The 27038-nt window shown below is 41.3% G+C and overlaps 2 protein-coding genes across 3 annotated transcripts in view; both read left to right on the forward strand.

Moving 5' to 3' along the window:
* Positions 1–5181: 5181 nt before the first annotated feature.
* Positions 5182–6914, forward strand: Rrs1 (ribosome biogenesis regulator 1 homolog). The gene has a single exon (XM_027932822.2). It carries the CDS (start codon positions 5286–5288, stop codon positions 6381–6383), a length of 1098 nt encoding a protein of 365 aa, XP_027788623.1. The 5' UTR covers positions 5182–5285; the 3' UTR covers positions 6384–6914.
* A 1120-nt stretch (positions 6915–8034) lies between these two features.
* The window catches only part of Adhfe1 (alcohol dehydrogenase iron containing 1), a 33409-nt gene continuing 14405 nt past the window's right edge, over positions 8035–27038 (forward strand). For both annotated transcript variants that reach the window (XR_011704689.1, XM_027932865.2), the window contains exons 1-10: positions 8035–8116; positions 11892–11929; positions 13669–13715; positions 15034–15087; positions 15263–15417; positions 15569–15765; positions 17680–17757; positions 18988–19093; positions 24120–24272; positions 26891–26989. Coding sequence is in view for 1 of the 2 variants with exons in the window: in XM_027932865.2 (XP_027788666.1) it covers positions 8058–8116; positions 11892–11929; positions 13669–13715; positions 15034–15087; positions 15263–15417; positions 15569–15765; positions 17680–17757; positions 18988–19093; positions 24120–24272; positions 26891–26989 (986 nt within the window). In the remaining variant the exon portion in view is untranslated. The remainder of the gene's footprint in view (positions 8117–11891; positions 11930–13668; positions 13716–15033; positions 15088–15262; positions 15418–15568; positions 15766–17679; positions 17758–18987; positions 19094–24119; positions 24273–26890; positions 26990–27038) is intronic.

The raw sequence follows: 27038 nt of genomic DNA on the forward strand, positions 1-27038 counted from the left end.
GAGAGGAGAGTTCGATTTGGACAGATGAATGAAAGATAAATCTTCAGGAATGTCCATAAAAGATGCAGGAAACTGTTAATATGCTCCTAGGATCGTTCCCAAGATATCAATCAAGGACCTGGCAGCAAACAGGTAAAAATCAAGCTAGATATTTCAAGAAAGACAAACCAAGGAAATATTTACAAAGATGCAAACCCAATGTAAGGAAACCCATAAAGAACAGTGATGCTACAATGGCAGAGAACCAAAATCACCCTAGGTTACCTGATAGGAACTGCGGCCTATTGATGCCACAAAAGCTTTTTGATGGCCTTCTGATGGCAATCTGCAGAGGACTGAGGGCATATGTGTACTGACCTAGCTCTCTTTGCACCTTCTGATCTGTCACTGCTTCCAGCTGGTCAAATTCAACTGGAAGCCAAGCGCAGCAAGCAGAGTGAAAAGAGGATCTGGAGAAGCAGATGGAAGAGATACAGTATAGGACACTGGTAAGGTCACTATTATGGCTTGGATACTAAATGTTCCCCAAAGACTCATGTTGAAGACTTGGTCCCCAATGCAGCAATGTTCAGAGGTAGGCTTTGAGGAAGTGATTGGATCATGAGGGCTTTAAACTGATCAATTAATTAATCCACTGAGGAATTCATGGTTTAGACATTTTAGTTGAATAAATTATTGAAAGGTGGCAGGAAATGCAGGAGGATCATTATATATTCCAAATAACTGTTGGAATTACTAGAGGAAGTTGAAAGGAGTGGGTCCTTGGTAGTATGCTCTTGGGACTTATCTATCTTGTTCCCAGCCTCTCTCTTTCTCTTTGTTTCCTGAGTGTCTTAAGGTGAATAGCATTTTTCTAGCATGCCTTTTTTTTTCCCTTTTGGCAGTACTGGAATTGAACCTAGGGCCTCATATAGACTAGACAAGCTTTCTATTGGTCTACCACTGAGCTGTATCCCCAGCCCTCTAACAAGATCTTCTTTCATAATGTTCTGCCTCACCTCAGAGCCAAAGAAGCATCCAACTATGGACTAAAATGTCTAAACCATGAAGCCAAAATAAATCTTTCCTCCTTTAAGTTGTTTATGTCAGGTATTTTGGTGACAGTGACAAAATGCTAACCAATTGGTCATGGCAGTGGGGCTGGAAAGGGTACAATATAGAGACAAACCTCACAGGACTTTGAACAGATTGGATTTGGAAACAGGAGATGTCAAGGCTGACTTCATCATTTCAAGCCCAAATTAGTTGAACAGAATGATGATAATATCAATTGAAACTGTTTTTACTAACAATCATATTCTCATTGTATTCCTCAAGCATCAAAGGCCTTCTATCAACATTTGTTGGCGGGGGGACGATGAATGGATGGAGATAGAAGAAGTTAATTTGAGGGGAAATTATGTGTTATATAGTTTTATACATACTGAGTTTAGAGTATGGTGAAACAGTCTGGCAAGTGTTGGAAATTTCAGCCTAAACCTTTGAAAAGGAAAGCAATAAAAATATACTTTTAAGAACTATGTACCCACATACACACACACAAAAAAAAACTATATGCACAAAAGTGTCAGCTGAGACCATATGAATGGATGAAATGGCATAGAAAGCAGGTATAGAGAGAAAAGAAGTAAGATCTGATGACCACACTTGGGGTCTCTCTGAATTTATAGGACTAAATGAAGAAGAGAAATAAAGAGAAAAGACAATGTGTACCAACATTTGCCATACTATTAAAATATATTCACATGTATTTATACATCTCTGGTAGGCTTTCTTTTTCTTGACACTATATAGTCTTGCCTAAAATAAGTATGACAAAAATGCAAGCTAAAGACCACCACCCACCCACTTGTCTCAGTAAGATATTTTTGAGACTTCCACATCTCAGTCTTACTACTTTTACTCCACTCAAATCTAACAGAATGAACATTAACATTATTTTAATTAGAAAGCCTATAATATTTAGTTTTTCAATAGTAATATATTGAATACTGTTATATGCCCAGTGCTATATGGAAGTGAAAGTTAGTCTCCAGCCTTCAAGGAAATTAAAATCTAAAAAACTAGTGAACAAAAAACTATTAAAATTCGATTAAGAGGTGATCTGTATGATCCAGACCAAACAGCATTGCATCCATTAAGAAAGAAACAATCCCTGCTCTTTTTTCCTAATTCAGAAAACTGAAAGAGGAGCTAATCCTAACAGCTGTACTTTCTATTAAAAGTTCAATCACACTATATAGTAAATTTCTCTGTACCTATATTTTTTTCCCATGTTTCAAAAGGTCTCAATTACTTTTATATCTAGTGCCTAGCACATGATCGCCATTCAATTAAATGTTCACTGGGTGAAATAATAAATCAGAGGCAAATCAAAGCCCAAAGTAGCAATATCTTTACTGTCTCCTAGGCAAATTCCCAAAGTTTTAAGGTTGAAAGTAGTTAATGTAATAACTGCTACGGTTCTCCAACATAATCCCCTCTTAAAAGGAAAATGAACCTTGCAAACCACACAATCTGTAGTGTCTCCAAAACTTGAAATTACATACTAATCACCTAGATTGATGAAGGTTCTGATAAATTACAGTTAGGAGGAGGCTTGAGATTCCACATTCAAACAAGCTTCCAGGTAATGCTATTTTTCTGGTCAGTGGACCGCACTTTTTTAGCATCAAAAGCTTGGATGGCATTGCAGAAGATATGTATGTAGTCTTAAAGCCAGAGTGAAGATCCTGCTCCCACATGTCCTAGTTGTATTACATAAGTCAACTCACTCCTTAAGCCTTCCTTTTTCATCAGTGGAAATAACAAGAGTTAGTAACAATATATAGTTAATGTTTATTGAGTTCTCACCATGTACCAAGAACTAATATGAATAGGGCTTAGGTTAAACAACCTGTCCAAGGAGAACTAGTAAATGGTAAACTGAGTTGGATTAACCCAAGAAACCTAATTTTTAAACACTATATGACACTGCATTGCTCACTGGCCATGATGAAGATTAAATAATAATTAATATTTAGCTAACTTTTATTGATTATTTATATTCCAGACCCTAGTCTAAGCCTCCCTTGGGGTGTATTTACCTATTTATCTTCATAATAGCCCTAGGATGTGATTACCATTAGTAGCCCCATCTTTTTTTGTTGTTGTTTTAATTAGTTATATATGACAGTAGAATGCATTTGACACATCATACATAAATGAAGTATAACTTCTTATTCTTCTGGTTGTACATGATGTAGAATTACACCAGTCATGTAGTCATATATGCACAAAGGGTAATAATGTCCAGTTCATTCTACTATCCTTCCTACCTCCGTACCCATCTCCTCCCTCTGTCTAAGCCAAAGTATCTCTATTCTTTCCTAGCTCGCCTCCATTATTGTGAATTAGCATCTCCATATCAGAGAAAACATTCAGCCTTTGTATCTTTGGGATTGGCTTATTTCCCTTAACATGATATTCTCCAGCTCCATCCATTTATCTGCAAATGCCATATTTTGTTCTTCTTTAAGGCTGAGTAATATTCTATTGTGTACCTAGGTTGAGTCCATAGTTTAGCTATTGTGAGGTAAGCTGCTATAAACATTGATGTGGCTAATATTCCTATATTAAAGGTTTTTTAAAAGGCCTAACCAAGTTAAATAGCCTAGCCCAAGGTCAAACATTCTCACAGCCAGGAACTGGAACCAAGCAGTGTAACTGCAGAGCCGGGTGCTCTTTTGCCAGGAAAGCAACAGACCCTCTCGGAGCTCTGAGTCAACTCAGGGGTCTTATGAGGATGCCCTTAGGCCTGAGCCGAACCAACTCCATTTTAAAAACTCCAGTTTGAAACCTGCAGTCTCACCAGGCACACCCACAGAGTCCTCCAGCATGGCCTCAAACAAGTTATTTCCCCTCGCCCTAATAAACAGAGTGAAGCCCCTGGCAGGCTGTCCTCACCTGATGAGAGGGAAAGGCAATAAGATCAGGGTGGAGACCACCAGACCCCAGATGTTTCTGATCCCGCAGTAAATGATGTCACTGAGAAATCCAGTGGTAGCTGATAAGGATTGAAAGAGGGGTCAAAAGCCCCAAATTTTAGTATAAATAATAGAGCCAATGAACAGGGATTCGGCCAGCTGAAACAAGGATGCACTGGAGCTGGAGAGCCTGATGAGGACCTGACATCCCATCACTTTTCATCGTTTCCTGAGCCTCTGCGTGATCCTCACCGCTCTCAAACTCTACCATCTCATCTGGACCTTAGTGAGAGCGCAACTTCTCCCTAAGACCCTCTCCTCAATCAGTCGTCCACTCCTCACCAGGAAAAGCCTGCCTTGGTTCCAGACCTGATCACCGTGGTCTGAGTGAGTGTGCATCTGCTGGACTTAAAGCCTAAGGCTTAAGACTTAAACTTAGCATGCAGAGGGAATGTCTGTCATTAGCCTGTCATGATTAAGTGTGTTTTGCAGCGCTTAGAATTAATTAATCTAGAATTGTTTGCTGTGAATTATGTCTATTGCAATGCCTAGCATTAAGGATTGTGTTTTCTTGATTAAGAACCTATAGAGTGAAATTGTATTGAGTAATTTGAGTGAATAAAGCATTGAAAGGGGCAGAAGCAGGAGGACATTCTTTATTTCTCCCCTCCACTGCATACAGTCGCAGTTTTGCCCCCTCCGGACAGGTCTACCCGCTGGGGTCGGTGCACACCTGCACCAGTTCAGGGCGGCCTAACTACCAGCCCCGCTCACTGGCAAGACAACCTTTATGTATATCTGTGGGATGTGTCTCTGCTCACATCCAGGACCCCGAAAACGGGTTATAATTATGGTGCAATGATTTGTCCCGCCCAAGAAGGGGTGATTAACTACACATCTTTGATTGAAATGTAAATACTTTAACACTCAGCGGACCAGTAACACACCTTATGCAGCCCCAGAAATTTGACCGGCCCGCGTCCCACTCCGACCGCCCCCGGGGACCGCCTGCTGCCTCGGCATCCTGGGAGTCGCAGTCCCAACCAGTTCCCGGAACTTGTAGTCCGGGATCGCGCCAGTTCCGCCTACATCTGGGTCCGAGCCAAAATGTCACTCTTCTAATCCTATCAGCTCTCCAACACCGCCCTCTGCCGGCCTTGGGTCGCCGGGATCACAAGCCCATAACCCGGAAGAGAACCTTTGTCTTCCGAGTTGAGCTTCCGGGCTTCCGCACGTGGTTGAGTTGCGGGGACCCCGGGCCCTGGTCGTGAGAAGTGACTTCAACTATTAACCTCAAAGCTAAGGGACCGATCCGGAGCCATGGAGGGCCAGAGCGTGGAGGCGCTGCTGGCAAAGGCGGAGCAGGAAGAGGCAGAGAAGTTGCAACGCATCACAGTGCACAAGGAGCTGGAGCTGGAATTTGACCTGGGTAACCTGCTGGCTTCCGACCGCAACCCCCCGACTGTGCTGCGGCAGGCGGGACCCACGCCGGAGGCCGAGCTGCGGGCCTTGGCACGGGACAATACGCAGCTGCTCATCAACCAGCTGTGGCAGCTGCCCACGGAGCGAGTGGAAGAGGCGCTGGTGGCCCGGCTGCCAGAGCCCACCACGCGCCTGCCGCGTGAGAAGCCGCTCCCACGGCCGCGGCCGCTTACACGCTGGCAGCAGTTCGCGCGCCTTAAGGGCATCCGTCCCAAGAAGAAAACCAATCTAGTGTGGGACGAGGTGAGCGGCCAGTGGCGGCGGCGCTGGGGCTACAAGCGCGCCCGGGATGACACCAAGGAATGGCTGATCGAGGTTCCCGGTAGCGCCGACCCCCTAGAAGACCAGTTCGCCAAGCGGATTCAGGCCAAGAAGGAACGCGTGGCCAAGAACGAGCTGAACCGGCTGCGTAATCTAGCCCGTGCGCACAAGATGCAGCTGCCCAGCGCGGCCGGCTTGCACCCTACCGGACACCAGAGTAAGGAGGAGCTGGGCCGCGCTATGCAAGTGGCCAAGATCTCCACCGCCTCTGTGGGGCGCTTCCAGGAGCGCCTCCCCAAGGAGAAGGCTCCTCGGGGTTCAGGCAAGAAGAGGAAGTTTCAGCCCCTTTTTGGGGACTTCGCAGCCGAGAAAAAGAACCAGTTGGAGCTCCTTCGAGTCATGAACAGCAAAAAGCCTCAGCTGGATGTGACGAGAGCCACCAACAAGCAGATGAGAGAAGAGGACCAGGAGGAGGCCGCCAAGAGGAGAAAAATGAGCCAGAAGGGCAAGAGAAAAGGAAACCGGCAGGGTCCTGGAGGCAAGAGGAAAGGCGGCCCGCCCAGCCAGAAGGGGAAGAGAAAAGGAAATTTGGGAGGCAAGATGCATTCCGGGCCACCTGGCTTGGGTGGCAAGAGAAAAGGTGGACAGCACCAAGGAGGAAAGAGGAGGAAGTAACACTTCATTCACCCTTGGACCTGTTCTGTAAAGAACGAACTGTATGCTAAATGTTAAGTTTTTAGTACTGTCGCAGGGCGGGACCACTGTCTTCATTGAGTTTGAGGTTGAAAGGACAAAATTGTCCTCCCCTCAAGAAAGTATGTAAGTGTTCGACTGTACAGGTCAAAGTCTTTCCCACAAACGAGACCTTAGCTAGTGATGAAGGGTATATTTGAGGACACAAGGGTTAGAAAAATAATTTGGGCATTTTACTTTTGGGTTATGGGGTGAAGGAGAGTTGGTGACATTTCAGAGACTTATGGTAGATTAATTTATATATTTCAGCATTTGTTATTTTTGTAACAAGCTTCTATTATGCTGGGAGGGGAGAGGAAAGATGACATTTTCCTAAGTTGATTTAAAGAAACTGTTGTAGGGCTGGGGCTGTAGCTCAGTGGTAGAGCGCTCACCTAGCACACAGGAGGCACTGGGTTCAATCCTCAGCACCACATAAAAATAAATAAACTGTTGTGAAGGTAATTTAATAAATGTGTCTATCTAGCATTGCTTTAAACTTTTTGATTATTAGTAGAAGATATACTTGAAGACAGTGACCTAGATGTCCAGTACAGATTATTGTTTACTTTCTATAAAAACATAAAAGCAGTTATATTATACTAGTTTCAGCAAAGCTACTTTTATCAAAAAACTCAAAACTTATTTTGGCATAAAATATAGTAGTAAAAGTATGATAACTGATGGATGTCTCTTTGTAAGGATTGCTTGATATTTGTCAACCAGAACACATTGACATCTATACATGATAAACTTGGGGTACCCTACAAATAATTAACCTTGTTAATCCAGAAAATACTTGCCTTCCTCAACATTGATAACTCCAATTTTTTTTTAAGCTTGAATTCAAGTAGAGTCTGGGAAAGAGAAAAAATGACCCACAAAATCTATATTTGGAACATTACTATCTTTTGATTCATTTGTGAAGTTGGCCTGTGCTGGTTTGATTGGGAGGTGAAATAGTTAAAGCTGTCCAGGGTCATTATCTCCAGTTTTATTCTGATCTTAGTAAACTCATCTCTGAAAATCTCCTGAAAATGACAGTAGATCCAGAATGAGGGGCATTTTGGCTGCAAAAGCTAAAAGGTACAATTGCTCTTTTTAGTTTTAACTTTAAAATTATGGGATTTTGTTGCTTATTTGGGAATTTGTTTTTAAAGCTTTCTTGATTTAGCAGTAGGGTATGGCACTGGCCCCTGTAATTTAAGGGGGGAAAAGACCCTCGGGCTTACTTGCAAGATTCAAACTTGAAATCCAGATAATTTTAAAGAATTCAGAGTGGGAAAAGACCCAGTCCTCTCCCTTTCGCCCAGTCCCCAACATGTGAGAAAGCCTTTGGAGAGGAGAAACTTAAAGCAGGACTCCAGACCCTGGCTAGCAGTTGTGGCATTGGGCAGTTTCAAAGGTGAATGGTGAGACTAAGGGCTGGAGCTTTCACGGTCCAGATTCTGACAACCCGCAGGAAAACGGTCCCAGGCCACTGCAGGCTGAAGCTTGGCCAGGTGACTTTTCAGGGCCGGTGGGCCGAGTGGGCGGGCGGGAGGAGGGCCACGACCCGGATTGGCAGGCAGCTGGGGCGGAGCGGCGCTGGGGAACCAAGAAGACATTCTAGCTGCCATGGCCGCCGCCTCCCGGGCCCGGGTCGCGCACTTGCTGAGGCAACTGCAGCGCGCAGCGTGAGTGCAAGGCCACCGAGCGGGCGGGCAGGGGCCTGAGGATGCCGCCGCGCCCGTGCAGTTTCCGGCCTAAGATCTGCCTGGGCTCTCGCAGTGTTTTTCCAGTTGCTTTCAAGAATGTAGGGAAGCAGGTACCGCGGTGCTCCGGGGCACAACTGCGTTGCACATGCAATCTTGCACCATGCAATGTGGCAGGTTTTACTCAGTTTATCTACCAATAAGAAAACTGAGGCTCAGGGAAAATAAGGCCTCGTCCCACATTGTGGCAGGCAATGCGTAGTGGCAGGGGTCACAGTGACCACGATAAATTCATATGCCAAATTGATAACTTATTAATTGGGTGTATGTTACATCTATGTATATTTAGGTTCTAGTAATAGACAATGGGGCAATTTAAAGTCTAGTGGGGCCCATAAGGGTACAGATACTGGGAGAGAGGACAGACTGAGAACTGGCCTACCACAGATCACAGCAGAAAGGGTGTACAAGGGAAGAAACCACACGGAGTTACACTTCCTAGCATATACAGGGAGTCTGGGTGATAAATGTTATGACAAGTCTGACTCCCAGTCCAGAAATGCCAGGTATATAGTAGTTGCTTGATAAATAGTGTTGAACATACAAGTGCACCTCTGGGCCTGGGAGAACATGAGAAGTTTGAACTAACAAGTAGAGATAAATGGAGGGGAAAGGAGACAGACTAGAGAGGAATTTCAGGCAGATGGAAGGGCAACACCAGAGACCAAGAGATGCAGTTCCAGGATCCAGAAGTAAAGTCTGGTCATACCCTTGTAGGAAGAAGTGAGAATGAAGAAAACAGATGGTGAAATACCACAAAAAAAAAAAATAGCTGACACTGGGCCCTTACCATTGGGGCAAGGCACTGTCCACAAACTTTGCATGTACTATTAATAGCAGTAACTCTAACCCTTAAAACAACCCTATGGCATACTGTATTATTAGCCTCTACTGTAGACAAAGAAATAAAGGCATGAAGACTAATAATTTGTCCAGTGTCACAGAGCTAATTTGAATCCAGATGCTGTGGTTTCATAGGGCCTTATTCTCAGGCCTATGCAAAAGAATACAAATTGTGTTCTGTAGATAACAGCTACTAAAACAATATTTCTAACCCTGAAATATTAATACCTTGAGATGCCCCATGGTAAAAGAATTCCATGACCAAGTAAGACTGGAAAAACTACTGACTGCTGTTTGCCCTCTTGGAGACTCAGAATATACATTAGTATATAAAGGGCTCTGAGAAATCCTGTAAGAAGCAAGGGAGGTGGTGTTTAGCTGTGTTAAAATTCTTTGTTCTAAATCTATATCATCATGCAACTCTTTTATCACACACCATTCATACCCCTTGGAACCAGTGTCATGCAGAATATGTTTTTGGAGTGGTTGCATGAGAAAGGAGTGTGGCATGAGTAGAATCATGTCAGCATATTCTGGTGGCAGTGTGCAGTGGAAAGGGAAGACAAGGTGTGTACTGAGATTTGACAAGAACTCTAATAGGGAAGAAGGCTCAGTACTGCAGCTCACATAGAAAGGGAGTTTACCTGAAACCTGGAGCCTTACAGAAAGATGAGACTGATGAAAAAGTACAAAAGTTATCCAGAAAGAGGAAAGTTATGTTCCAGGCAGGGAAATTAAAAGGGCAACGTTCTGGAAGGGGAACAGAGAAAGAGAGAAAGAGATGTGGTTCATTCAAGGAAAAGAATGAAGTTAATTTTCCAGAAGCTAAAACCCAGAGGTAGAGAAAGATGAGGTTCTAAGCTGAAGAGGTCAATGGGGCCATTCAAGTAGACCAGGTCTGAATTTCACCTGCCATGGAAGTAGCTTTAAACAAGAGAGTGACATTAAAAATGTGTCCCTGACTGACCACATCGTGGGAAACAAAGGTGACAAAGATGCAGCTATGAGAAGCCAGTTAGGAAGTTAGTAGAAATATGGATGAGACATGACAACCCAACCAGAATGGTAAGGACCCTGAGAAAAGTGGGTGGATTCAGGTGGAGATATTAATATTTGAGGCCTTGATGTGTGACAGGTAGTCTATATAGATAGAGTAAGGGAGAAGGAAGGGTCAGAATGGCTGAAGGCAGCCAGCATTGAAGGAATGGGTAGAGTGGAGAAGGAGCCAGAGAAAACACAATGAGAAGAAACCCAGGTGAGAAGGGGGTCCTGGAAGCCAAGGAAAGAGTTTCACCTACCCAAGGAGAGCTGGGGGTGGCTCACAGCATTCAGTGATGCTAGCACAAATGCTAGGAGGTCTGAGGATCTAGTCTGAAAGCCAGGACTTGCTCCTGCAGCATCCTGATTTCTGGAGCCAAGGAATGTGCTAGAGCCAAGAAAATGGAGCCAGCAAATGTAAGCCAGTCGGGGAGAGCCAGAGGGTGAGCAAGCCTGAGAGTTTCAGGCATGAAACTCTTTAAGTATGATGAGAAGAACCCAGTGAGGCTGGGAGCACCGGGAAATACAATACATAACAGATGGAAGTTCCCAGAAGGAAAGAGGGGACAGGACAGGAACCTCAAGTAAGGAGTAGAAACAATAAATCGAGATATTGTCGAGCTTGAAAGAAAAGGGGATAGGAGAGAGGAAGCGCGTGGTCCCGGGAGCTGTCGCGTTGGAAAGCTCTGGGTGTGGATATTTTTCTTCCCTTTCTTTTGCTGTTCTTGTCTTTGAAGGGTTTAACGCATGACATGTTCTGAAAAGTAAAACCCAACTGTCAGAGCGGTCCTTGGCCTGGCCTGCTTTCCTATCCCCCGCTAGGTGGCAGCCTTGACTTAAGATGTCTAACTCGCTTCCAGTGTCTATTTTGACTTCACAATTCTCAGGAAGTTTTGAGAGCCTGAGGACCATTGAAATCCAACCTTTCCCTTCCTCCATCGTTTTTCCTCTCGGATGTTTTAATTCCAAATTTGAATTTTGGCGGGGTGGGAGGAGGAGGAAGAGGTCATGCACTCAAGTATCTACTGGGAGCTCACTATAACCCTGTCCCACGGGCTATAAAAATAAACAAAACCCAGCAGGAGAAAGAAGCCAGAGAAGGAACTGTGCAAGACAGGGAAAGGAGGGAAAGTTTCCAAAAAGGAGGACATGGAAAATCTGCAGAGAAGCCGACTGAGGAGTGAGAAGAGATGATGGGTTTAGGGGAGCACAACGCACCCAAGACCCAGACAAATGCATAGAACCTGAAGCTGCAACTGGGCAAAGAGTGGGGACACCAAGAGGTGACAAGGACGCCTGTGGGTCCTGGGAGAGCAAAGAGTTGGCACGGGTCCAGGGCCTGTTTGAAGAAAAACTTTAAACAGCTTGAAGACAGGAAAGTTCCATCGTGGCGGGTGGGTGGTGGGGGGAGCAAGAAGAGGAGCACATGAACCCTAGATGGATTTTATCAAAGCTCCAAACTTATATGAGCTGAGAGCTTGAAGGGAAACTGAGGACCCCACTTTAGATCTCGCATACTCCCGGAATGCTTATCTCAGCTGCTTGTAGGCTGCTAGAATAGCTAAATTTTAAAAAAAAAAAAAATCTTATATATATATATATAATGTAAAAATAAAATATGTGCTGAGAATCTTCCAACTCTAGAAAGACTCTGGATTGACTGTGCATCCTGATCACTGGATTGTTTGTTTCCTATTGTAAAATACCTGCCAATAATTACCAGCCTGATTATCTCTTAGGATTATAATGCAATGTGAGAATTACTTTAAGTATTCTTATTTGTTGGTTTTCAAGTTACTGTTTTTCTTTTCCCTAGATGCAAGTGTCCAGCACATTCTCATACTTACTCCCAAGGTAATACATTTTGTGTTTTTACACTAGCCACAACTTTGGTTTCTACAGTTGGCATTTATAGTACATTTGGGCCACGTATAAAGACAGGAAATCAAGGAGTGTGTGAGAGAGGAAGGCTGATAAAAACAACCATTTCTCTATTTAATATATATCTCCAGCTATGGAGAGGAGCTGATTGTATGCTACTGATGATGATATTGGCCTGAATATAGGTTCGATGATATTTAAATAGATAAAATATTTGTCAGTGCTAAAAAATCACTGATAGGATTTTAAGAATGTCTAGGTTTGGGCTGGGGATCAGGCACGGTGGTGGAGTTGCTTGCCTAGCATACACTAGACCCTGGATTGGATCCCTAGCACTGAAAATTTTGAAAAGAACATCAAGTCATCAAACAGAATAAATCAAGATGAAGCCTTGGTAAGGTTGTAAGACATCTCTAAAAGAAGAAGCCTAAAAAATAAGGTGGTTCCTAGAAGGAAAAATCTTATTTATATCCATTTAAAAATGACATTCTACTTCTTAAAAATTAAAAATAATGACAAAAGTTTTCAGTTCCCACCAATGTCTTAATCCTTACCAAACTCCATTGTCCACAGAGCAGCAGGAAGCTGACCATAGTTTCAGCCTGTCCTCAGAGTGTCACATGAATTACTGACACAAAAACTAATTTTGCCTCTTGGAAGAAAAGGTCAAATCTAAACAACTGAGGGTGGGGTGGGGAGGTTAGGACAGACCAAGGCCTTTTTTCCTGCCTGAGGCATGGCTTACCTTTCAGCCACCAGGCCTTCTAATACCATGAGGCCCCTGTGAGGCAGAGGCATGCTCGTCTATGAGGCCTTTGGGAGCTTAGGCAGACTTTGGCTTCAAGCTGTTTGCTCTAATCCTTGGTTTTAACAAAGAATTAGTCATTTGCTATTTTAGGAATAAAATCAATAACTTAGAGAAAAATAATCTCAACAGTTATCTAGGACCCAAATTATTGTTTTACCTAAACTTTAGTAACAGGAATAATAGTAATAATAATTTCTTTAAAGTCTATAAGGAGCAAAGAAATTTAAATTTTGATAAGGGTGTCTTTGCCCTAAGGGAGCCAATATTAAGATTGTTATCTGGTTCTGGGGTCTTTAAAAAAAAAAAAAAGTGAAAATTATTGTGTAAACTTTTATTTATTGACCAGGACTGATATAAACAAATAAAGATAAAACTCATGATGAGGCTTGATGGGACTCTCCTGTTGTTCCAATATCACAGAAAAAATTGTATTTGCTTTAATGAAAACTTGATGTTAGCAAATAAATATCAGTTTATAATTTTTTAATTAAATTTTATCAAGGAAACTAGAAAATTTTAATATAAATAAGCTTAAGACATATATTACTTTGATGTTATATTTGTGAAAAAAATTATAATTCAAACAAATTATTACAATGGCTATAATAGACTTACTTAGTTGTTCTCAGAGAATTTTTTTTATATACTATGTTTTCAAATATTTTTTAAATTTCAGTGAGGAAATTTTAACTCTCTTTATTTTCACACAATCAGCATCAAGTTAACATTAAATTCTATTTTAATATATAGATATTAATTTAATTTGATATGCAAACATGAAACCTGATATATTGTAGGCAAGACTTCAAGGAAGATGCTAATGTTCACTGCTAGGTTATTCTGTCAAAAAATATTTATGCTTTATTTTTGAGGCCTACTCTGATACCTATTTCTACATTTTCAGCTCCTGGATTTTCATCTTCTGAGAAAACAACAGATTATGCCTTTGAGGTAGATTTTATCAACCCATTCTTTCTTTTATGAATGACCTGGAAAAAATACAACTGTAGTGTTTTGTTAACATATTAGCATTTCATTTGAAATCTCTTATTAATTGATGTTCCATAATCACTATTTGATCAAGCCCTATTTAGCAAAGCACCTTGTAAGGATAACCGAATATAATTCTTCTGAGACATAGTAATGTCTGAAATTCTGTCTTCTATATAGCCATTAAAATAGAATAAGGGTTGGGAATTAGCTCAGTGGTGGAGCACTTGCCTAGTGCATCAGGCCCTGGGTTTGATCCCCAGACCACATAAATAAAAAAATAAATACTCCCCATTCTACACATTCTCTGAATTATATATACTATCTGTTAAATCTTTTGTAGTTATAATAATCCTCAAAGAAGTCAAAGTAATTTGTTGAAGCAAGAATAAAGGAATGATTAACTTGAGTGCATTTTTATCACATTGTGCATAATTACTTGTAAGTATTTGTTTAGCCCCTCCCTCCTCCTAATGCAGAAGTCATAAATTGAAATATCACCAGATGCTCACAGAGCACAAACCCTATGAAAAGGTCTCCACTCAACCCAACAAGTTTTCTGCCCCCTGAGGATATAGCTCCAGTGTTACCAGATTATTCAAGAGAGATAGAAACTGAGGTGGTCAAATTGGATCTTTTTAATACTGATTTTAACAATTATTAGCCAATTTTTAAAAAGAAAGAGAAGAAAAAATTTAAATATAACATGGATCAAATAAAACATCTTTGGGCCAAAAATGACCCATTATTCATTAGTATGAACACTCTTTTATTACCTGTAAACTTTGAGACCATGTTTCTCTTACTCATAGTTGTGTTACATGAACCTAGCACAGTGCCTGGAACATAGCACACAATAATGCTGGTTGAGTGGGAAGATAGTTGGATACATACAGATATATGTGTGCATAGAAGAGTGGATGGAAGAATGGATAGATGGATGAAGGAGCAAAAAAATATACACAGGAGTTAATATTTAAATGGGAAAGTAAGAAATTAGAGTGTTAATTTAGATGTGGAGGTTGGGGAAGGCAGACATTTGAAGCTGAAGGAAAAATTGCGAGTTTATGATGATCTTGGGAAAACTCAAATATATAATTACAGTTTGTTTGGAGCCAAGGTTCCCTTAAAGAAGTGTGAGGCCATATGACCTAGGAGTACATACTGAGAAATATATACTTCATTCGATAAGTAAGGAGGAACATTTCAGGTTTTCAGAAATAGAGTGGCCAACTCTCTGTTATAATCTACAGCCAAAATCTTTTTTTCTTTGTTTTAGATGGCTGTTTCCAATATTAGATACGGAGCAGGAGTTACAAAAGAAGTAGGCATGGCAAGTATTTGGGATACCTATAATCTTTTACGGTAAATGTTACATATCTTGTAAAACAAGGGCTAATGGACAAACATGTCCTTTATGTTTAAATATGTACAATGTTAAGTTTGCCCAAAGAGCCTATTATAGTTACAGTGCAATCAAACCTAACTTTTTTTTTTTTTAACTGTAGGATCTGCAGAACATGGGAGCTAAAAATGTTTGCCTGATGACAGACAAAAACCTCTCCCGGCTCCCTCCAGTACAAGTAGTTATGGATTCCTTAGTGAAGAATGGCATCAACTTTAAGGTTTATGAGGATGTGAGGGTGGAACCAACAGATACAAGGTAAATTTGTAGAGTTGTTGTTATTTACTTACTTTACGCATGAGCCATCACTGTTGGTGAAAACTTGCCCAAGGCCTTATTTAATGGCATGAGAATGATTTTCAAAAAAATATATATATATAACAGTGATTTCTGTTTCCACTTCTCCAAGCTTCAAGGATGCAATTGAGTTTGCCAGAAAGGGATCATTTGATGCCTATGTCGCTGTGGGTGGTGGCTCCACCATAGACACCTGCAAAGCTGCCAATCTATATGCCTCCAGCCCTCACTCAGAGTTCCTTGATTATGTCAACGCCCCTATTGGGAAAGGAAAGCCCGTGTCTGAGCCTCTTAAGCCTCTGATTGCAGGTAAAAATGTTGGCTAGTTTGCTTCATTTTTACAATTGGCAAAAGGACTTAGAAAAGATGCCAGCTAGTAATTTTAGGGTTTATGTTTCTAAAAGTTTCTGATCTGTTCCTTTCAAATCAATGCTTCATTTGGACAAAAAATTAAAAAACAGATGGCAGTTCATTCATTTTGAAAATTCTGATCTTCATTATTGCACAGATAGAGACAATTTGGGTCAGTGGGAGGAAGTTTGCAGATTTAGGCTATGAAGTCACTATGCGGAGGAGGGGAAAGGTCTTCATTGACATTTGATTAGATCCCTCTGTTGGCAGGCTTGTCCTCTAAACCCATCTGTTTTGTCCCATTTTGCCAGCCACCGTGGAGTTTAAGAAGAACATTTGCTGTTATTTTTTTCAGTGACTCAATCCTTTCTTCCACATAATGGCTCTTCAGCTGACCTCAGGCTTTGTCTCTTCCCAGGGACATGTGGCCAGCATGTCCACATCATTCTGGATGACATCTGCTCCATGGCTTCTCAGGGCACAAGCACACAAATCTGAAGCAAAAAAAAAAAGTGTGTGTTCCACAGAAGACCTTGAGATTTTCCAGTCTTTTCTTCCCTCCCATCTTTATGGCTGTTGGCATATTACTATTTAAAGTTTTATAGCTAAATGCACTAACTGGTAACTGAGAAATGTCCTCAGTTCAAGTTTTGTCCTCTGTTCTCTTCCTCTCCTGACCCTATTATGAACAGTCCCTGTGATGGGACACGAGGGAGTCAGTGGCAGATGAACTGCATTGATAGGAATGAGGAACCAGCAGGGAGCAGCATAATTGGGGTCTGGCAAATGGAACCCTCTAGTGAAACTGTGTCAGCATCACACAGAGGGGTGATTAGTAAAGTTTAGAAACTTGACAGAACTACAAAACCATGAAGCCCAGCAAAGGCAGAGCGTTCCTGTGCTTGCTGCCAACAGGGAATAAAGATGTCTTTTAGAGACAGCAAATATGAGTGTTCTTACAGAGGTACAGTGCAGCCTGCATTTGAATACCCAGCTCCAGCTGCAGCTGCTTGAGGAACTGGTGCTGGAGGAACCCAAGGTTCCCAGGGCAGATTGCTGTTAATACAGACAGACATCACACACAAATGATTAGCACACATGCATGTTAGTGCAGACAAAGACATCATCATGCATGCACAGATACACAGAAACACTCATGCATGTCACTGCAGGCAGACACCATATATATTAAGTACTCCTGTTTGTACAGATATAGACAGGATACATATTAAACATTCATGTGGGCTAACCGTACATGCATTTTTTATTTTTATTTTTTAGTTGTAGTTGAACATAATACCTTTATTTTATTTTTATGTGGTGCTGACGATCAAACCCAGGGCCTCGCACATGCTAGGCAAGCACTTCACTGCTGAGCCACAACTCTAGCCCCCATACATGCATTTAATGCATGAAATGCATAATATACATCATGTCTGTATATTCACACAAACACAGAGGTCACACAAGCATATTAGATACACATGTTAGTAATTTTAGGGTTTATGTTTCTAAAACATGCATATTAACATGCATGTTAATACAGACACAGACACTTGTTTTAAACACACACTCATGCAGCAGGCACAGACATGATACATGTTAAACATGTACGTGCAGTAATACAGACATCAACATACTTGTTAAACATATACAGTACAGATACACACCCCATACGTGCCTGTCAATGCAGGCACAGACATCACGCATATTAAGCTGACATACATGTTATATAAATACAGATATCAAGCAAGCAGCAGTGTCAGCAAAGCTTCCTTCTCTAACTTGCTTCTTTATTTCTAAGGCTGAATTAAATATTTCCACTGATCTTTATTTAGGTGCTTTATTAAAAATAATATTATTTTGTTCAAGTTCCAACTACCTCAGGAACCGGGAGTGAAACTACTGGGGTTGCCATTTTTGACTATGAATGCTTGAAAGTAAAAACTGGTAAGAATTTTGACCATAATTCTTTTAATGAATTCTCTCTTTCAGCCCCAGTTCCTTTTCTTTCACCCCACTATTTAGAAACCAAGGAGTTGTGGAGTTAAGGAAAGAATATATGCATATACACATTTTCTTTTTTTTTCTAAGTACATATAAAAAATAATTTTGTTTTTTGAGAATTACCTACAAAAGTATATTGAGATGCCCTGGGTCTTACTTGACCTTTTATCTGCTCATGTTAGTGACTATGTTTCAATAATAAGTGGGTGTTCCCTTTCTGTTATCTTTTTTTTTTTTTACATTTTAAATCAATTTTATTGCAATGCAATTTTTATATAATACAATCCACACATTTATGTTTCTGGCTTGGTGAGTTTTGACAAATATACATGCCATGTTACCCACCACAACCCTGATCAAGATATTAGACATTGTCATTACTCCAGAAAGTTGCCTCAGGTCCGTTGTGGCTTGTCCCTCCTACCCTGTTTCCAAGTCACCTCTGCTCTGTTTTTGTCTTAATGATTTTCATCCCATCTTCTTAATTTGTCCTTGACTCTGGGCTAATGTGTTAGGAATGCCTCTCTCCTTGAATCTGGTTCAGTATCCTGCTTCCAGGCCTTTGCAGCAAAATAAATTGACATTCAACTGCAAACTTAGGGTAACTTACCCTTTGACATTGTTAAAGACAACAATAATTGCCAACACTTAGTTCTGAAATTTACATTATATTATCCCATTTGATCTCTGCAAGAGCTCTGAGAGGGATAGAGGTCTATGTTATTTTAGTCTCATTGTATAGAGAACTAAGAAAGGTTAAGTGACTTGCCCAAAGACACAGAGTTGTAAAGCAAACATCATTGGTCTGCTAGTAAACCAGTTCTCTGCAATTTAACAATAAACAAATAAAACATGATTTGTAGTGCTAACCAATTTCAGTGATATAAATATTTGTAGCCCGGCCAGTGATGTCACTCTTCCAGGAACTGTGATGAGGTGTGTGCACTTGGCTCCTGGAACACAGTAGGAGCAGTGCTACCCCATTATTGAAAAAAAAAAAAAGCTTCTGATTCCAAATATTTCTACTGCTCTTTGCTATTTCCCTACATGAGAATGAACCTTTTCTCATACTGTTTTTAGAGAATGTATCATCCTAAAGTTATTTAGTTTTTGTTTTTTTTTTTTTTTTAATGGTGCCCAAGCCTTTCACCTTAATTAAAAATCCTATTTTAGGCATTGCTTCACGAGCCATCAAACCCACACTGGGACTCGTTGACCCTCTGCACACCCTCCACATGCCCAGCCAGGTGGTCGCCAACAGTGGCTTCGATGTGCTCTGGTAGGTACTGGTGCCACCTGGAGGGACATTTTTTTTTCCACCATACTTTTATTGATGCATTACAGTTGTACACAACGGTGGGATTTGTTGTTACATATGCATACATGCACACAGTATGACCATATAATTTGGCTTTATCATTTCCTTTCCCTCTCCTCCTTAGGGGACTTTTCTAGTTCCCAGTATTTTATTGCCTAAGTGCCCATTTGCAGATGCCTCTTGCATTGGCTCTCATTATCCCCTTTCCTAGATGACAGTATTGGCAGTAAAGGTGATCACTAGGTGTGCTGGTGTGAGCTACAAATCTGCTGTTCAGGATGGACCACCCCAGCCAGAGCCAGAGCCACAGAAAAAGGAGCAGTGTGAGGTGCCATGCAGTGTCTCAGAACCACACTACCTGCCTTTAAGGCCACACACATTAGGGAAAGTCCAGGGCTGCACCACAGAAGAGGGCAGGGATAGGAGCTAGCATCTCTGGAGGTCAGCCCAAATGTATTCACTGTCAGCAGTTGACACACATCATTGCTTCCTTGCAGCACTGTACAATGTGAGACTTTCACAGAAACAAAAAGAAAACTAGAGGGCTGGGGATGTGGCTCAAGCAGTAGTGCGCTTGCCTGGCATGCGTGTGGCCCGGGTTCGATCCTCAGCACCACATACAAAGAAAGATGTTGTGCCTGCCGAAAAACTAAAATAAATTGATTTTTTATTTAAAAGAAAAGAAAACTAGATTTTTGGATGGTTAGTGACTTGCCCAGAGTCTCACGGTGTGATCCCTTGGCTTCAGCTGCGATGTGCCAAAGGCTTTCAATCAGGGTTGCTTTTTGTTTGTTTGTTTATTTGTTTCCTTTGTATTGAACCCAGGGGCACTGTACCACTGAGCTACATCTCTAGTCCTTTTCTATATTTTATTTAGAAACAGGGTCTTGCTGACTTGCTTAGGGTCTCACTGAGTTGCTGAGGCTGGCTTTGAACTTGGGATCTTCCTGCCTCTCAAATTGCTTGGATTACAGGCATGAGCCCAATCATGGTTTCTACCACAGACCTCACTCCAAACTCCAGGCCATTAGTTCCAGTGGCCTCACAAGACCCCACAGGTGCTTCCCATTCAACGTGACCCAAACCACCCTAATTCATCCATCTGCATGTGCACATTTTGTCACTTGTTCACGTCTCTGAAATTAAGACATATCTTAAAATCTATGACCTGGTGCTATGCTTTTTACCCTTAGCAGCACATTAAAAAAAAAAATGGCCCATCTCTTAATGCATGGCATCCTGAATTCACATGATGTGGTATTCTCTTAATCAACCCTACTCCACAGTTTCTCCAGAGTCCTCTAGCTCAGCAAGTAGCAGGACTTCAATATGAACTCCTCCCTTCTTTCATGACCGTGCTCTATCAGCAGAGCCTGTCTCTTGTCCTACTTGGATCTCTTAGATCTGCTCTGTCTTCTCAAGCTTCATGGTTCCTACTTGGTTCTGGTCTGCCTCAACTCTTACCTGAGTTATTGCAGCAGTCTCCTCATTGATTTTCCTAATTCCATCCCATAGTTCTTCCATTTGTCCTCCATTTTGGCCTGAACAAACTTCCATATTGCAATATGAGCATCATGCACAAAGGAACACTCATACATGTACCTCTCCACCTTACAAGTCTTTCAGGAGCATTCCATCCCTACGATCTGAAAACCAAATTCCCTGGCCCTGGCATGTCCCCAGTGCTCAGCTGTTTGCTTGGAGAGCTTGTTTTTAATTACACATGAGTATCTGTTTGGAGTCTTTGCTGGCCCTTTCCTCTTCTCTCAACTACAACTGGCCACTTATCCTTTGCTGCTCCCCTGGGTAGCTGGTTCATTGCTTCTGAGGTACCATCTCTTCACTTGCCCGTATCCACACTGTATCGTGAGTTTGGTGAGGACAGGGCTATCTTATTCTCTTCTCTAGGTATTCCCAGGGCACAGTGATGATTACATGACAGGTATTGAATCATTTGCTGTTAAATGACAAGTTAGGATCCATGCTAGGTCTATCCATGTCCCTAGTCTGTTTTTCCCACTATATTCTGCTGCCTACCAAGAGACTATAAAAAATTGTATCCAATTCCATTCTAGTCAATATTGTCAGAACTTTGATGAGTTGTCTCCTATTTACTTAGGAATAAGGGAAATAAGATTGTTTTCCTTGACTATAAAATGCATAATAAATACATCATGGCCCAAAGCAGTCAGCTTTAAAGGAATAACTCCCAGGTCCAAAGACTTCACTATGAACCAATGCAAAAATCAGGATAGAAGGAAGGAGAATGAGGGTAGTTGCTTGTGTTAGTCAATCATCTGTCACTATAACAAAGTGCTTGAGATAGTGAATTTTTAAAAATAAAAGGTTTATTTTGGCTCACCAATTCCAAGATTTTAGTCCATAATCACTTGGTCCTGTTGCTTTGGGCCTGTGGCAGCACAGTACATGATGGTGGGAATGCACAACAAAGAAGGCTTATTCTCCAAATGGCAGCCAGGAAGCAAAGAGAGATAGTAGATGAGATCCCAGTCTCCTTCAAGGGCATGCCCCTAATGATTTAACTCCCTTCCAATAAGCCCCATCTCTTAAAGATTCTACCACTTTTCAATAAGGCCAAGAGCTGGAGACCAAGCCTTCAACACATGGGCCACTGAGGAACATTAGAGATCCAAACCATAATGCTGCTCATCTGAACAAGAAAACACTTGGCCCAAGGAATCTGCCCCTAAGACCCCGGGGATACAGCTATGCATTAAACCTTGAGGATAATACCCCCTGAGAGAATTTGTGGGGCCTCTGATCATAAATCAACCATCACAAGACTTGTCTAAAGGGAAAGAAGGGCTAGGAGACTCAGATGCCTGTCCCCTTCAGAAGTACCATTTCTCATTTTGAATCAGTAATGTGACTTCCAGGTTTCATACATAGTTTCTGGGAGCTTGGCTTGGTTAGGGAATCTGCTCCTGAGAAACAGGGATTCAGATTCTTGGATTCAGAATTTAGATGCAAGTGAGGCATGCTGTGAGGCCCCTGTTAGAGTCTGGGCCCTGGTGGACTCACCACCAACCCAACTCACCAATGGAATTGGATACAATTTTTTATAATCTCTTGGTAGGCAGCAGAATATAGTGGGAAAAGCAGACCAGGGACATGGATAGACCTAACATGGATCCTAACTTGTCATTTAACATATCGCATTTCTCACACATCCCCTACTTAGAGTCACATGACATCCATCTAGTCACTGAATTTTTTTTTTATTTCTAGCACTTTATTCAAAAGTGTTCTCTGCTTCTCACATTAAAAAAAAAAAAAAAGAGTAAATCCTCGTAACACTGAAACTATCATTCATGGAAAACATAGTTCATGTTACATGGTGTCCCAGCATCATTGATCTAGATGGTTTGTCTAATGTCCTCTTCTTCAATAAGGAGCTAGACTTCAGGGCAAGCCAGCAGGTAAAGTAGTTCTGAAGTCTAGTTCTTAAAATAGCCAATCCTGAGTTTGAAACACATAAGAAAAAATAATCAGATTTTTCAAACCAGCAATTAATAATAATAGTTAATAATAAGTTTCAGAATATTCCAGGCCTATTCTAAGGGCTTTATAAAGGTCAACTCATTTAGTTTTCACAGCTGCCCTGTGAAGCGGTACTATTATTTATCCATGTCACAGGAAGGGTAGTGCCTCACACCTGGTCTATAGCGGGAAGATCTGGTGCCAGGATTTACAGCTGCACCGCTGACCCAAAGCCTACTACACTGTACTCTTTATTCTCATTTTCTCTCTCTCTCTCTCTCTCTCTTTCTCTTTATGGTGGTGGTGTACTGGGGATTGAACCCAGTTGAGCTACATCCCTCGCCCTTCTTATTTTTTATTTCAACATTGGGTCTTGCTAAATTGCCCAGACTAGCTTTGAACTTGCAGTCCTCCTTCCTCAGCCTCCCAAGTTGCTAGCTGTAGGCGTGTACCACCGTACCCAGGTTTTATACTGTAATTTTTTTTCTGGTACTAGAGATTGAACTCAGAAATACTTTTATCACTAATCCCCAGCCCTTGTTATTTACTTATTTTTATTTTGAGACATGTCTTACTAAACTGCTGAGGCAATCCTCCTGCCACAGCCTCCTGAGTTCCTGGGATTAAAGGTGAGCACCACCACCACACCTGGCTGCATTGCACTCCTAATAGAAGTCTGTATAACTATGACCCTCCTTTGGTAATATGATACTTGACCTATGCTAGGTATAAGATGGTGACTATCTTCTATGAAGAAGTCATTTTTTAGATTCAGTGTTTTTTTTTAATGACTCAATTATTCAATAATTTAGCACCATAAAGATATATTTATATTGAAAAGAGTTATGTAATTTTTTTAAATTAAATTTATAATTTTTAGATATTTTATTGGTGCATTATATTTGTACATATTAGTTTCATTGTTACATATTTATATATGAAATAACATAATTTAGTCAATTTCATTCTGAGTTTATTTGTAATTGAAACACAAAAATTGCACATATTAATGGAGTACCATATCATGTTTTGTTACATGTACATACTGTGTAATTAGGTTAAACATATCTAGCTCCTCAAGCATTTATCAATTTTTAATGGCAAAAAAAAAATGTTCAAAATTCTTTCTTCTAGCTTTTTGAGATGTATAGTACACAATTACTATCTATAGTCACCCTACTGTGCAATAGCACACAAAAACTTCTTACTCCCTCTTACTCCTCACTGCAATTTAGTACCCATTGATCAATCAACCTTATATGTACTGGTCAAAAACATGTAGGGCTGCCAATGCAAATCTGTCTATATTAATTTCTGTGCTGTGCATTGACTGTCATGGACAGGAGGCTAACTGGTGGAATATGTTGTGATCTCAGTGCTAATGAACATATCCACAATGGAGAGAGTGCTGGTTTGTGATTGAATGTGGGAAAGGAGGAAGAAAGATAATGTGTTCATTCTGTGTATTTTAAATATTTCTCTTTAGCCACGCACTGGAGTCATACACTGCCCTTCCCTACCACATGCGGAGCCCCTGCCCTTCCAATCCCATCACACGGCCAGCGTACCAGGGCAGCAACCCAATCAGTGACATTTGGGCAGTCCACGCACTGAGAATCGTTGCTAAGTACCTGAAAAGGTATGTCACCCTGAAGGAATAGAGATGGAGCATAAAAATACACTCCACCTTCACATGAAACATGGGGTACCAGATATTGAAATATCCAGAGCTTATCTGTTCACCATTTTAGCCCACAGATGTGGAGAAGCACCAGACACTAGTGACCTCTGAAGAAATCCAGGTGATGGCAGGTGAAAACTGGATGCTTCAATCTGAAAAGGCAAAGGTTGCCAGGGGACAAATGGAAGCCCCTAATTTATGAAGATGCAGATAGAATAAATGGAGGTTTATTCTTCAAAGCCTCAAAACTGAAATTAGGATGAGAGGAGATGTCCTTGAAATTTGGCTCTTCAGGCAGAAATGAGAGCCTGCAGGTAGATATTGGCTGAGCCCAATCCAGGGCGGAAGCTACCCATTGAGTAAACTCTCATGAACTAAATTTAAGAAATATATATGTAGAGATTGCTGATCCAGGAGATATAAAAGACTAAAAATATAAAAGGATTCCTAAAAAATTTTTGCAAGATTTAAGAATACAAATATAGTCCAGTGCAGTGGCATACACTTGTAGGCCCAATTATTGTGGAAACTGAAGCAGAAGGATCACCTGAGCCCAGGAGTTCAAGGCCAGCCTAAGCAAGACAGAGACACCCCATCTCTTAAAAAAAAAATTAATTCAAAAATTTTAAAGAGGGCTGGGGATGTGGCTCAAGTGGTAGCATGCTCGCCTAGCATGCGTGAGGCACTGGGTTCAATTCTCAGCACCACATAAAAATGGAATAAAGATATTGTGTCCACCTAAAAAATAAATATTAAAAAAATTTTTTAAAGAATACAAAAGCATTTATAGTCATAATCTATGAGAGAACAAATAGCAAAAGGCTCCTGAGAGAGCATAGATCTATGGTCATCCCTCTGAGCCCTTGGGGCATTGGTTTCAGGACCTTCTGGAACACCAAAATCTTCAGATGGTCAACTTCCTTTTATAAAATGGCTTAGTATTTGCATAGAACTGACACACAACCCCAAATATACTTTAACTCTTTCTCTATTACTCAAGATACCTGATATAATGTAAATGCTATGTAAATAGTTATCATACTGTATTGCTTAGGGAGTAACAAGGAAAAAATCCATGTGAGTTCAGTTCAGATGCCGTTGTTTTTTTTCTCAGTATTTTCAATGAATGTTTGGTTGAATCTATGAATGTGGAACCCACAGAAGACTGACTGTACTTAAAAAATGAAAAATGATAACTGAGACATTAAGATATGCAAAGTCACACTCATTTTTGTACTTAACACATAATGGTGGGTAAGGAAACAGGCAGGTAAGGCCTAGATATGGATGTGGTGCCCCTCTGGCCTTGATCTTAGAAGCTCCACTTAGAAAAAATGGCGACTTTTTTTTTTTTTTGGTAATAGGAGTTGAACCCAGGCCCAGGGTCACTTAATCACTAAGCCACATCCTTAGCCCTTTTTATTTTTTATTTTGAAACAGGGTCTTGCTAAGTTGCCGAGGCTAGCTTTGAACTTGCAGTCCTCCTGCCTCATCCTCCTCAGTCACTGGGATTACAGGCTTTGGAATACATTTTGTAGTAGAGCCCCCACCCCAGATGCAGGGAGGGTCATGGAGCTGTTTCAGGCTCATGAGAGAACTACAGAGAAGCACAGCAGCATTGGTCTAGGTAGATAGCTAGAGAGCCAGTTTGTTTGACAGGGACTGAAGGGTCAACAGGGTCACAGATGGACAGAGGAAAAGCTGAAACCCCATCATCAGCTACTTCACCTTGTTGTTTGGAAAATAAGGAAGTTACACTGGGTTTGGGGAAGGAGGCACAAGTACCCAACTATTCCAAATAAAAGGAGAAAAGAAAGACTGGCACTTTTTTTGTTATAACAGGAACCCTCACTTAAGGCAAAATTGAGAAACACCAAGTAGAAGTGGTTCACTTGCCAGTCTTCCGGCTTCCTCCCTCGGGCAGGGTTTCCAAGCAATGTGTGCAGGAAGGCTGAGCTGAATCCCAACGGGTCTTTGAGAATTTGCTTTTCCATAATGGCACCAGGGATACCCAGAGCAAGCAAAGGCTTGGCCTACAATAATATCCCACATCCACAATAACAATATGAGGGTTGATGAGCAGTTTCCACAGGTACCAAAAGAGGTCCCCAGTGGGTCCAACTTGGGTCGGTGTCACAAGAAGAAGGATGACTGGGTGGGCTGGGGTTGGACTGCAGGCAGCCCAGGGCGACAGGCTCAAGGTGCATTCTGAGAATTCATTCAGGGCTGCTGTCAAGGTCATTGACAAATGAAGAAGAAGAATGAGTCTTAGGGCACTTTCCTAGAGCAACTCTCACAGTCCAAGTATCAGGGCTTGATATCCCTTGGCACTTTTATATCACATGAGCAGCTGACAGCATATTTATTATGCTTTTGGTAAAACCATTGATGAGAAAATATGTTTCCCTTTGGTTTTCCTTTAAAAGACGAGATGTCATTTGAATAACTTTCCTAATTTTTCTTCCTACCAAGTAGCATTTCTAGCCCCCACCTCCATCTTTTCCTAAGGCAGCTCTTTATTCAGTAGGAAATGCCAATGTTGATGTGTTGTTGTTCAATATTTATATAATTCACAGGGCTGTCAGAAATCCTGATGATCTTGAAGCAAGGTCTAATATGCACTTGGCAAGCACTTTTGCTGGCATTGGCTTTGGAAATGCCGGTGTTCATCTGTGGTGAGTGAATATGAGATTGTATTTCTTTACTCAAGCCATTTCTTCTAAA

Source organism: Marmota flaviventris, chromosome 15 (genome assembly GCF_047511675.1).
Source record: "Marmota flaviventris isolate mMarFla1 chromosome 15, mMarFla1.hap1, whole genome shotgun sequence".
NCBI classification, from domain to species: Eukaryota; Metazoa; Chordata; class Mammalia; order Rodentia; family Sciuridae; genus Marmota; species Marmota flaviventris.